The following is a 13,959-nucleotide window of genomic DNA, read 5'->3' on the forward strand; positions in this document are numbered from 1 at the left end:
CTACCTGACAAACAGGGATCTCTGTCGTCTGTAACTACGGAGACGGCGACTCCTAGCATCGTTCACCCACTTCCACGAGAGAGTCCCCACCAATAAAAAAAACCTGTTTATTACTGTGTGGTAATAATGTCAGTTGGCTTTCTGACCTGCTAACACAGAGAGTGGGGGAATGCATTTAAAGTAGTACTACCGACACATGGAAGTGGGTTTGGGGAAGCCAAAAAAAAGAGGTGACCAGGGTGGGGTATAACTACTGAGTAAAGGGGCCGCCCCCAGGTGGTGAGGGTAGGTAGCAACACATCTGCCACGCTGATCCTCAACACTGGAGCTCCCCAGGGGTGCGTGCTCAGTGCCCTCCTGTACTCCCTGTTCACCCACGACTGCATGGCCAGGCACGACTCCAACACCATCATTAAGTTTGCAGACGACACAACAGTGGTAGGCCTGATCACCGACAACGACGAGACAGCCTATAGGGAAGAGGTCAGAGACCTGGCTGGGTGGTGCCAGAATAACAACCTATCCCTCAACATAACCAAGACTAAGGAGATGATTGTGGACTACAGGAAAAGGAGGACCGAGCACGCCCCCATTATTATCAATGGGGCTGTAGTGGAGCAGGTTGAGAGCTTCAAGTTCCTTGGTGTCCTGTCGTGGCAGAATCAGATTTAGCTAAGTAACATAGATGTTATTTTCATCATATGCTTGTGAGATACTTGTCATTAGAAGGGGGCCCTTTGGACTATAGGATTGGCAGTGCATTTTTCCTTCTGAGCTAGGGATTAGTAACTTGGGGCCTGAGAGGGGAGAGGTCAGGCTTGTCTAGGCTTGTCTTCATATGTCAATGTATATGTTAAACCATGTGGTGCTATGTAGAATATCAGAAGGGGAGGAGGACAGAGTGGAACGTTGTTTCTTATGGGAATGTGTCTGTAACTATTCCTAAACCATGTGACGGGATGGCGTTATTAATGGGGAACCAGTTAGTTATCTCATACAATGTCTGTACGCCAGTCACTCCCTACTTTTCTCATAGGGGGAAGGAGTTTGGCAGTGTTTGGAACCATTGTATTTCCCCTCTGAGTTTGCCCTTATCTTGATCTAGTATATGACCTAAGAGGCTCACTGTCTTTTCTGAACCTATCCAGGAGGGGGTGTATTTGAGATGGGAGTATCTCAAATGACAATTGATATGTGCCATTGGATGAGGTTATGTTTTGGTAGACAGTGAGGTATCAAGCATGAGATTGAAACCTTGTCTTGAGAGATCAAACTGAACGATGATTTATAGCTGATGCTGTCTAGCGATAGGATACTCCTCTTTCGGGTAAAGGATAAGTAAGTTGAGAGGGGTGTATCTTGGCTATAAATGAAACTAAGAATTGTTTTGTAAGCACTCTCAGAGAATTCATTTATAGACACTGAATTGATCTGAGAGTCAAAAAAGGGCTTTGGTGAAGCTTATATATATATTAAAGATGTACTTTATAAAATAACTCTGACTTGTGTGTGGTTGACTCTCTCTCTCTCTTTATTGAGTAATACAGGAAATTACCATGACAGTCCACATCAACAACAAACTAGAATGGTCCAAACACACCAAGAAAGCTGTGAAGAGGGCACGACAAAGCCTATTCCCCCTCAGGAAACGAAAAGATTTGGCATGGGTTCTGAGATCCTCAAAAGGTTCTACAGCTGCAACATCGAGAGCATCCTGACTGGTTGCATCACAGCCTGGTACGGCAATTGCTCGTCCTCTGATCGCAAGGCACTACAGAGGGTAATGCGTACGGCCCAGTACATCATTGGGGCTAAGCTGCCTGCTATCCAGGACCTCTACACCAGGCGTGTCAGAGGAAGGCCCAAAAAATTGTCAAAGACCCCAGCCACAGACGGTTCTCTCTACTACCGCATGGCAAGCGGTACTGGAGTGCCAAGTCTAGGACAAAAAGGCTTCTCAACAGTTTTTACCCCCAAGCCATAAGACTCCTGAACAGGTAATCAAATGGCTACCCGGACTATTTGCATTGTGTGCCCCCCCAACCCCTCTTTTTACGCTGCTGCTGCTCTCTGTTTATCATATATGCATAGTCGCTTTAACTATACATTCATATACATACTACCTCAATTGGGCCGACAACCAGTCTCCCACACATTGGCTAACTGGGCTATCTGCATTGTGTCCCGCACCCGCAATCCTCTTTTACACTACTGCTACTCTTCTGTTTCATCATATATGCATATGTCCACTTTAACCATATACTATGTAATACTACCTCAATCAGCCTGACGAACCGGTGTCTGTATGTAGCTCGCTACTTTTTATAGCCTCGTACTGTATATAGCCTGTCATTTTTACGTTGTCACGCCCTGGCCTTAGTTATCTTTGTTTCTTTATTATTTTAGTTTAGGTAGTCCGGGTGGTGACATGGGGAATGTATGTGTTTTGTATTTGTCTAGGGGTTTTGTATGTTAATGGGGGCAGTGTCTAGGTGTATGTACAGTGGGAGAACAAGTATTTTGATACACTGCGATTTTGCAGGTTTTCCTACTTACAAAGCATGTAGAGGTCTGTCATTTTTATTCATAGGTACACTTCAACTGTGAGAGACGGAATCTAAAACAAAAATCCAGAAAATCACATTGTAATGATTTTTAAGTAATTAATTTGCATTTTAATGCATGACATAAGTATTTGATCACTCCCAACCAGTAGGAATTCCGGCTCTCACAGACCTGTTAGTTTTTCTTTAAGAAGCCTCCTGTTCTCCACTCATTCCTGTATTAACTGCACCATGTTTGAAACTCGTTACCTGTATAAAAGACACCTGTCACACAACCAATCAACATGACTCAACCTCTCACAATGGCAATGACCAGAGAGCTGTGTAAGGACATCAGGGATAATTGTAGACTGTATCAAGGCTGGATGGGCTACAGGACAATAGCAAGCAGCTTGGTGAAGAAGGAACAACTGTTTGGCAACATTATTAGAAATGGGAAGAAGTTCAAGATGACGGTCAATCACCCTCGGTCTGGGCTCCATGCAAGATCTCACCTCGTGGGGCATCTAATGATCATGAGGAATGTGAGGGATCACCCCAGAACTACACGGCAGGACCTGGTCAATGACCTGAAGAGAGCTGGGACCACAGTCTCAAAGAAACCATTAGTAACACACTACGCCCGTCATGGATTAAAATCCTGCAGCGCACGCAAGTTCCCCCCTGCTCAAGCCAGCGCATGTCCAGGCCGTCTGAAGTTTGCCAATGACCATCTGGATGATCCAGAGGAGGAATGGGAGAAGGTCATGTGGTCTGATAGACAAAAATAGAGCTTTTTGCTCTAAAACTCCACTCGCCGTGTTTGGAGGAATAGAAGGATGAGTACAACCCCAAGAACACCTCCCAACCGTGAAGCATGGAGGTGGAAACATCATTCTTTGGGGATGCTTTTTCTCAAAGGGACAGGACGATGCCACGTATTGAGGGGAGGATGGATGGGCCATGTATCGCGAGATCTTGACCAACAACCTCCTTCCCTCAGTAAGAGCATTGAAGATGGGTCGTGCTGGGTCTTCCAGCATGACAACGACCCGAAACACACAGCCAGGGCAACTAAGGAGTGGCTCCGTAAGAAGCATCTCAAGGTCCTGGAGTGCCTAGCCAGTCTCCAGACCTGACCAATAGAAAATCTTTGGAGGGAGCCGAAAGTCCGTATTGCCCAGCGACAGCCCCGAACCCTGAAGGATCTGGAGAAGGTTCTGTATGGAGGAGTGGGCCAAACTCCTGCTGCAGTGTGTGCAAACCTGGTCAAACTACAGGAAACTGTATGATCTCTGTAATTGCAAACTAAGGTTTCTGTACCAAATATTCAGTTCTGTTTTTCTGATGTATCAAATACTTATGTCATGCAATAAAATGCAAATTAATTACTTAAAAATCATACAATGTGATTTTCTGGATTTTTGTTTTAGATTTCTTCTCTCACAGTTGAAGTGTACCTATGATAAAAATTACAGACCTCTACATGCTTTGTAAGTAGAAAACCTGCAAATTGTCAGTGTATCAATACTTGTTCTCCCCCTTGTATGTCCTATGTGCCTAGATTGGTTCTCAATTAGAGACAGCTGTCTATCGTTGTCTCTGATTGGGAACCATATTTAGGCAGCCATATTCATTAGGAAGTTCGTGGGTAATTGTCTATGTCTATGTGTAGTGTTTAGTGTCAGCACTATTTTGGATTATAGCGTCACGTTCGTTCGTTTGTTGTTTTGTAGTTTGTAAAATGTTCTTCGTTTCGTGTCATTAAACGAGGAAAATGTATTCACTTCACGCTGCGCCTTGGTCCTCCTCTCTTCCACCATATAACGATCGTGACATTACTGTTGTTTTAATTCTTTACTTACCTATTGTTCACCTAACACCTTTTTTGCACTATTGGTTAGAGCCTGTAAGTAAGCATTCGGTGCACGTGAGAAATAAACTGATTTGATACCTCAATAAAGACATATTTCGATGTCCACTCTTGCTGGAACATTGCCTACTTTCCTTTTCTTTGAAATCTTTAGAAAAATGAATTTTTGCGCAATTTCTAGCTAGCTACTATTTGTAACGGTGACGTGTGTGTCAGCCTGTCAGTCAATGTCTGTCCTCGTGCAGTTGTTATACATGCCTTCAAAATAAATGTCCCAAAAGCGGTGGGAGTTAAATCATTACACAAAGGCGAGTATTCATTGGGATTTTTATTTGAATAACAAATACGTCTTTCAAAACTTTACTATAGCAAGTTCTTTATGTGATCTGAGCATGATTTCGCGGGCCATATTGAATCAGGTCGCGGGCCGCATACGGCCCCCGGACCGGCCTTTGCCCAGCCTGTAGTAGATCATAAAATGTTTTTTAATTTGTAACATTGTGTGTTGATTTCAGAGGTGGCACCACAGGTCCCAGAGTGGTGGGGTGGAAATTGTTTTCCTGGTGCCCAGGAAGGCTAACCTAACCAGGGAAAACTACAGGTATGACAGTAATATTTTTTTTTTTTATATGGGCTATGATGGCGCAATGGAGTGCGTAACTGGCTGCAGGGAATTCAGGCGCAGGAGAGCAGAGATGCGTAGCAAACGGAGCCCTTTATTGAGGCGAACAAAACACGGCACTCAGAAAACTAACCTCACACGGGTTACAATAACCCGGCGCAAACCAGCCTGGAGTACACATACATTTACACATAACAATTCCACCCACAGACATGGGGGGAAACAGAGGGTTATATGCAAGACGAGTAATGAGGGAATGCAAACCAGGTGTGCGGGAAAACAAGACAAAACAAATGGAAAATGAAAGGTGGATCGGCGATGGCTAGAAGACCGGTTACGTCGACCGCCGAACGCCGCCCAAACAAGGAGAGGAACAGACCTCGGCGGAAGTCGTGACAGATGGGACCAGATTTCTTCTAATCAGGTCACATGTTGTTTTTTTTACTCCTGGCCTTAGGGAGGATTAAAACATGAAAATCCTGTCAAACAAGTCGTGAGGCGAATCAGTCTAAACAGTACTTTGTCCCTCCTTTCAATGCTTTTTGTCTATTTTTTTTGTAAACCGAATCAAAAGTGCTGGGGCGAATGCCAGCTTGCCACACGTACTGCTGTGCGGATCTCTGCAACAAATTAAGAAACTTAACCTACATGTATGATTTATACTGTATGTATCTTATTTTCGGGTCGCTGGAATGAGCTTCGATACAAACACCTCATGTCAACTACCCGGTGACTTATACCCCCGTTTTCAGTCGTAATTTGCATTTACCACATAGCCCAATGATTTGCATGATATTGATTAAAATGAAGCATGGTTTGTTGTAAGGTAGGCCTACTGTACTTTCATATTTGTATTAGAAGGGTAATCATTCATTTTTTTTTTATAGGCTAACGTTACTTGATGAAGCTTTAGCTAGCAGTAAACTCTGCTTTTGTCTTGAAGCTAAAATGTAATGAGTGTAAAGACGAGAAAACACTTTATTGTCTGCATATGTTTGTGAATTGTTGCGTTAATAGTGTAATATGGTAGATGCATGAAAAGATGCTTGCTTAAGTAGCTAGTGGCTAGCTTAGTTTATAGTTGAATAGTTTGTAATACTTAGCCTCCTGGCTAGTGGCTACTGTGACATTTACGGTACTTTTGAGTTGCAAAGCAAGAACCAAACTCTCTCGCTCTTGACATTCCCGTCGCTAATGTGAATTGAAAGTGTATGTGCAGATTATGTAAATATACTTTCATCCCAAATAACTCAATTTAGAGTGAATATGTCTATCTGTAGTCTTTTATGCCAGAGCAGGGGGTGGGTTAAGGCACATACAGTGCCTTCAGAAAGTAGTCACACCCCTTGACTTTTCCACATTTGTTGTGTTACAGCCTAAGTTTAAAATTGATTAAATTGAGAATTTTCGTGACACAACATCCCACAATGTCAAAGTGGAATTGTGTTTTTTTTTTAGAATTTTTACAAATTATTAAAAATGAAAAGCTCATGCCTTGAGTCAATACGTATTCAATCCCTTTGTATGGCAAGCCTAAATAAGTTCATGAGTAAAAATGTGCTTAACAATTCACATTATAGTTGCATGGACTCACTCCGTGTTCAATAATTGTCATGGTGTATCAATAAACCCAGTCACTACAAAGATATGGTGTCCTTCCAAACTCAGTCGCCAGAGAGGAAGGAAACCACTCAGGGATTTTATCATGAGGCCAATGGTAACTTTAAAACTGTTCCAGAGTTTAATGGCTGTGATAGGAGACAACTGAGGATGGATCAACAACAATTGTAGTTACTCCACAATACTAACCTAAATGACAGAGTGAAAGAAGGAAGCCTGTACAGCATAAAAACATTCTAAAACATGCATCCTGTTTGCAACAAGGCACTAAAGTAATACTGCAAAGCAATTCACTTTTTTGTCCTGAATAAAAAATGTTTTATTGGATTTGCCCCAAACATAACACATTACTAAGTACCATTCTCCTTATGTTCAACATAGTGGTGGCTGCATCATGTACATTTAATTTACATTTTAGTCATTTAGCAGACGCTCTTATCCAGAGCGACTTACAGTAGAGTGCATACACTTTTTATAACTCTTTTTTTTTTTTTTTTTAAAGAAATTTACATACTGAAGACAAGGATATCCCTACCGGCCAAACCCTCCCTAACCCAGACGACACTATGCCAATTGTGCGTCGCCCCACGGACCTCCGGTTGCGGCGGCTGCGACAGAGCCTGGGCGCGAACCCAGCCCAGCCTGGGCGCGAACCAGAGGCTCTGGTGACGCAGCTAGACTGAGTGCGTGCCCTAGACCACTGCGCGCACCGGGAGGTCGGATGTATGGGAATGTGTGTAATCGTTAAGAACTGGGGAGTTTTTCAGGATAAAGAAACAGAACGGAGCTAAGCACAGAAAAAATCCTAGAGCAAAACCAGGTTCAGTCTGCTTTCTCCACCAGAAATTGAAAGATGAATTCAACCTTTCAGCAGGTCAATAACCTAAAACACAAGGCCAAATCTACACTGGAGTTGCTTACCAAGAAGACAGTGAATGTTTGAGTGGCGAGTTACAGTTTTGACCTTAATCTGCTTGAAAATCTATGGCGAGACTTGAAAATTGTTGTCTAGACAATGATCAACAATCAATTTGACAGCGCTTGAAGAATTTTGAAAAGAATAATGTACAAATATTAATACATCAAGTGTGCAAGAAACTGAAGGACATACCCAGACTCACAACTGTAATTGCTGCCAAAGTTGATTCTAACACCTATTAACTCAGAGGTGTGAATACTTAGAATTGAATTAGATATTTAATTTTCAATACATTTTTTATACATTTGCAAAAATGTCTAAACATGTTTTCYCTTTGTCATTATGGGGTATTGTGTTACAACCTGGATTTAAAATGGATTACATATATTTGTTTCTTGCACAACTACACACAACAAAATGTGGAATAAGTCCAGGGGTATGAATACTTTTTCAGRTAGATCAGTGGGGGGCTTCAGCTAACTGCCTTTGCCCCCTTTCCTCTACCTCTCAAAGTGAATCCACCCTTCCCTCCATTCCTCCCTCCTGAACATTCTCTTATCTCCATCCTCCCGCTTTCACTAAACCCTATCTGCAGCACCAGTGGGTGACTCTTTAGTGATTAGAAGAAGGGGGATAGGAAGGAAAGGAGAAGAGGGGGTAGAGATATGAACCATCACACACTCATCCTCACACCATTCCCTTCCTCCTGGAAAAGAACCTGTCTTTCAATAAATGTCCAAGAAAACGTTSCGTCAAAGGCAGAGCTTAGAGCTATAGAGGCAACCATTGTCTCATGGGATGGTGGGAGGGTAGAATTGTCTGAGAGTATAAACAACGGAATGGACATGGTAACAGTCACTGGTTGCTACTGAGAAGTTATTCAACCCTCCCCACTACATTTAATTATATGACCCTCCTCACCACTACCCCCATACCCCCAGTTATTGGCTCTCTCTGGAGTTACCTTTGATTGTCTGATCAAAACTGAACAAGCAAAACGTCAATTGCAAGCTGCATACCCAGTGGAACTGTAAATATGTGTCATCACCAAAATCAATTCAACGATTTTAATAGAATAAAAAATGCCTCCGTGTCTTATTAAATACATGTGAGACCACAATAGAGAGATGGAAAGAGTACTGTTAGATACCATAGGAGGATATACAGGATATACAGAGTATATACAGTGTACTGTATATAGGAGGACAGCTTATAATATAAGAGAATACTTACGAAGATGAGAAAGTTGAAGACAAACATTAGGTATTTGATGCAGCTGAGACAGTCTCTGTCCATGGCTGTACCTCTCGCTGAAGCCTCTCCCAGCCCCTGAGAGAGAGAACACACAGAGACAGAGCAGTCATTTAAACTGATTTTGTTCTGCAAGAACACACACAATGCAAAACCCAGCACTCACTTTTTCACGAGTTCAGCCCATCAAATATACAGTACCATTCAAAAGTTTGGACACACCTACTAATTCAAGGGTTTTTCTTTATTTTTACCATTTTCTACATTGTAGAATAATAGTGAAGACATCAAAACTATGAAATAACACATATGGAATCATGTAGTAACCAAAAAAGAAAGGTGTTAAAAACAAATTCAAAATTTTTGATTTGAGTTTCTTCAAAGTAGCCACCCGTTGCATTGACATCTTTGCACACTCTTGCATTCTCTCAACCAACACATTAAATGCTTTTCCAACCGTCTTGAAGGAGTTCCCACATATAGCACTGTTGCTCTTTCCTTCACTCTGCGATCCATTCATCACCAACCATCTCAATTGGGTTGAGGTCGGATGATTGTGGAGGCTAGGTCATCTGATGCAGCACTCCATCACTCTCCTTCTTGGTCAAATAGTGTTGTATCATTGTCCTTTTGAAAAATAAATTATAGTCCCACTAAGAACAAACCAGATGGGATGGCGTATCACTGCAAATGCTGTGGTAGCCATGCTGATTAATCTCTCTTGGCACGTGAGACTTAGCGTCCCACCTCTCTTCAACAGCCAGTGAAACTGCTGGGCGCCAATTCAAATACAGAAATACTCAATATAAAAATTCAGAAAACAAAACATATTTTACATAGGTTTAAATATGAACTTCTTGTGAATCCAACCACGGTGTCAGATTTAAAAAATGCTTACGGCGAAAGCATACCTTACGATTATTTGAGAACATAGCCCACTAGACAAATCATTACAAACAGTAACCAGCCATGTAGAACAGTTACACAATTTAAAAATAGAGTAAAAATTAATCCCTTACCTTGATGATCTATATGTTGCACTCAGCAGACATTCATTTACTCAATAAATTTTCCTTTGTTCGATAAAGTCTCTGTTCCAAACTCCGTTTTGTGCGCTTTCTTCAGTAATCCACAGACTCAAACGCAGTCAAAACAGGAAGACAAAAAAATCTAATTGTATCCGTAAAGTTCATAGAAACATGTCAAACATGTTTATATTCAATCCTCAGGTTGTTTTTAGCCTAAATAATCGATAATATTTCAACCGGACAATAACGTCGTCAATATAAAATGGAAACAGAAAGGCACTCTCTCGCTTGTGCGCATGAAAAAGCTCCGTGACACTTTAGGGTCCACTCATTCAGACTGCTCTTACTTCCTAATTTTTCAGGTTACAAGCCTGAAACAATTTCTAAAGACTGTTGACATCTAGTGGAAGGCATAGAAACTGCAATTTGGTGCCTAAGTCAATGGATACTGTAATGGCATTGAATAGAAAACTCAAAAACTACTTCCTGAATGGATTTTTCTCAGGTTTTCGCCTGCCAAATCAGTTCTGTTATACTCACAGACACTATTTTAACAGTTTTGGAAACTTTAGAGTGTTTACACAATCTGACACAGCGTTTGGATTAACAAGAAGTTTATCTTAAGCTGATGTATAACACTTGTATCTTTTATGTATGTTTATTATGAGAATTTCTGTTTTATTGAGTTTCACAACCTGCAATTTCACCTGGATGTTTGTTTGAGACAGTGGGATTACTGAACAAAACGCCTAACAAAAACTGAGGTTCTGGATATAAAGAGGGACTTTATCGAACAAAACAAAACATTTATGGGGTAACTGGGAGTCTTGTGAGTGCAACCATATGAAGATCACCAAAGGTAAGTGATTAATTTTATCGCTATKTCTGACTTTTGTTACTCCTCTACTTGGCTGGTTACTGTTTGTAATGTTTTGTGTGCTGAGCGCTGTCCTCAGATAATCGCATGGTATGCTTTCGCCGTAAAGTATTTTTGAATTCTGACACAGCGGCTGGATTAACAAGATAAGCTTTATTTTGATGTATTGCACTTGTGATTTTATGAAAGTTAAATATTTACAGTAATTTAATTTGAATTTGGCGCTCTGCAATTTCACCGGATGTGGTCGAGGTGGGATGCTAGCATCCCACTGTTCCATAAGAAGTTAAAGTAATGATGGAGTGTAGTTTCTCTTTGCTTATTTGAGCTGTTCTTGCCATAATATGGACTTGGTCTTTTACCAAATAGGGCTGTCTTCTGTATACCACCCCTACCTTGTCACAACACAACTGATTTGCTCAAACGCATTAAGGCAAGAAATTCYACAAATTAACTTTTAACAWGGCACACCTGTTAAATGAAATGCATTCCAGGTGACTACCTCATGAAGCTGGTTGAGAGAATGCCAAGAGTGTGCAAAGCTGTCATCAAGTCAAAGGGTGGCTACTTTGAAGAATCTCAAATCTCAAATATATTTTGATTTGTTTAACACTTTTTTGGGGGATACTACATGATTCCAAATGTGTTATTTCATAGTTTTGATGTCTTCACTATTATTCTATTATTCTATTACTTCACTATTATTCTACAATGTAGAAAATAGTAAAATAAAGAAAACCCCTGGAATGAGTAGGCGTGTCCAAAATTTTGACTCGAATTGTACGTAAACAAAGTGAGTATCTTSATTTCAGCCAATATAATCGCAACAGAAAAACACCAAAATCATACCCACAGGCATTCTGCACCAGCAACAGTTTCTGAACTATCCCATAAACCAKAAACCTACAGTATAGGTTGGGACAACAAAATATTTGCAGTGTCAGAACCACACAACCTGACATGGCACACAACTAGGTGAGCCCCCAAATTGTGACTGACAACTTATGTCAGTGTTTAACTGGGAGGGGCTAGTATCGGCCCCTCCCAGGGTATTTTCTTGAACAAAATGGGGCTTAGGTAATGAGCGTGGCAGGGGAATTATAGGACTTCCTKTTGGCCGCAGTGACAAAATGTAGCTGTTTTAAAGCTAATTTCCCRTAAATCTACATATTTTGCCATGGCTTATGCTATCGGAGTGACTCTAAACAGTATGACAAAATCAATTGCACTTTTGGAGCTACAAACATAAGCCATGAAAAAAATACTCCTGAATGCATCATTTTTTAAATGTAAGATTCTCCCTGACTGTCTAGCTTTCATTTTGGTGATTGTTAGTTCTCAAAGATGCTCTTATTTAATCATATATAGGTCCATTATCTTTTCTACATACTTTATATCTGTTTTTAGTCGTTTAAGTTTACACTGAAATATTCAGACATTGCTCGTTCTGATATTTCGTAATTTTTATTTTTGGGGGATTTGTGTGTATTATTTAGTATTGTTAGGTATACTGAACTTTTGGAGCTACAAACATAAGCATTTTGCTGCACCTGCGATATCTGCAAAATATGTGTACGCGACCAATAAAACTTGATTTGATTCCAATTTTTTTTTACTGTTTGTACATAGACTTTGAACGTCACAGCAGTGGGGATCAGACATTCAGGTCCAAACACAGTTGAGGCTTCAAGCTTTTCCCCTGATAGCTTAAAACCATCAAGCCCTGGATTGGTAGATATTGCCCTGGTTTTAACCACTGACTCAGAGTTCCTGAGAGAAATGGAGATAACTCCTCTAGGCTTTCACAGCAGATAAGGCTAGAGGAAAAGACAGCTAGAAGATTAGGAGTCTGAAGCTAGAAAGGAAGACAGGGAAAATGGAAGCCATTTCAACTTTTTTTTAACAGATTGGCAGTGTCTCTGAGGAGTTGTCTGGTTGCCCAAACCAGGTCTATTCATAACTTCTACACTCCCTAAAGGTAGATTTACTTCTAGCCGCCTCGGAAGAGTTAAGTACCGTCGCTTATATGTGAAATAAATACGGGCATGTCGGGGAAAAGTATTTTGTTTTTGTTGGTTTTACCKCTGACACCAGTGGCGATTGGTACCATTTAAGATGAGGGAGGATGATAGTTTGTTTTCTTGAGCATGGCCTTATTTCTATTACAGCAYATTGGATGACTGTCATTCAGATTCCATTCACCCAGCTCAATGTAACATCAATAGGTTTAGGCTACTACATGAAACCAAAATGTTCCCTATACCCATCATGAGGTTGCTACAACCTAATCTATRAATGAAAATATACAACTTGGTGTACAGGTCGAGATACATTTGTATAATCAAGGTGACAGACAGTGACACATTCAATAACGCCTTGCACACTCTTGCCTGCATCTAGCTTATCTAGGGTATAATCATTAGTCCAACGGTTGCAAAAGAGTTTCTATTGGACAAACTCAGGTATGTTTATCGCCGTTTCGTTCAGTTTGCTTCCATTTAAGAAAGCAAAATCGGCTGAATGAATACACCCTTGATCACATGCAAAGAAAGTTCACTTACATAGCAGCCACATACAAACAGCATGATCACTTTGATCGTTGTAGCTATAATTCCTTCTCGCATCTACGCGCTCTCCTCCTCTCACATTTTCCATTTGCTTGTAGACTTCAGTGCACAACACAACACATCACCAAACCTTCATATTATAATTGCTAACCACTACACACAGCCTACATCGTTATCCCCATTAATAGCTAACATCAAAGTCAACATACACTACATGACCAAAGGTATGTGGACACCTTCTCGTCGAACATCTCATTCTAAAATCATGGGCATTGATATGGAGTTGGTCCCTCCTTTGCTGCTATAACAGCCTCCACTCTTCTTGGAACGCTTTCCACTAAATGTTGGAACATTTCTGCGGGGACTTGCATCCATTCAGCCACGAGCATTTGTGAGGTCGGGCACTGATGTTGGGCGATTAGGCCTGGCTCGCAGTTGGCGTCAATTCATCCCAAAGTTGTTCGAAAGAGTTGARGTCAGGGCTCTGTGCAGGCCACTCAAGTTCTTCCACACTGATCTCGACAAACCATTTCTGTATGGACCTCGCTTTGTGCACGGGGGCATTTTCATGCTGAAACAGGAAAGTGCCTTTCCCAAACTGTTGCCACAAAGTTGGAAGCACAGAATCGTCTAGAATGTCATTGTATGCTGTACCGTTA

The 13,959-nt window shown here is 41.2% G+C and overlaps 1 protein-coding gene across 1 annotated transcript in view; it reads right to left on the bottom strand.

Moving 5' to 3' along the window:
- The window catches only part of tspan18b (tetraspanin 18b), a 144,911-nt gene that overhangs the window by 19,365 nt on the left and 111,587 nt on the right, over positions 1-13,959 (bottom strand). Inside the window, exon 3 of the mRNA XM_023971829.2 lies at positions 8,811-8,906. Within this exon, the coding sequence (XP_023827597.1) occupies positions 8,811-8,906 (96 nt within the window). The remainder of the gene's footprint in view (positions 1-8,810; positions 8,907-13,959) is intronic.

This window comes from Salvelinus sp. IW2-2015, linkage group LG26 (assembly GCF_002910315.2).
Source record: "Salvelinus sp. IW2-2015 linkage group LG26, ASM291031v2, whole genome shotgun sequence".
Classification (NCBI taxonomy): Eukaryota; Metazoa; Chordata; class Actinopteri; order Salmoniformes; family Salmonidae; genus Salvelinus; species Salvelinus sp. IW2-2015.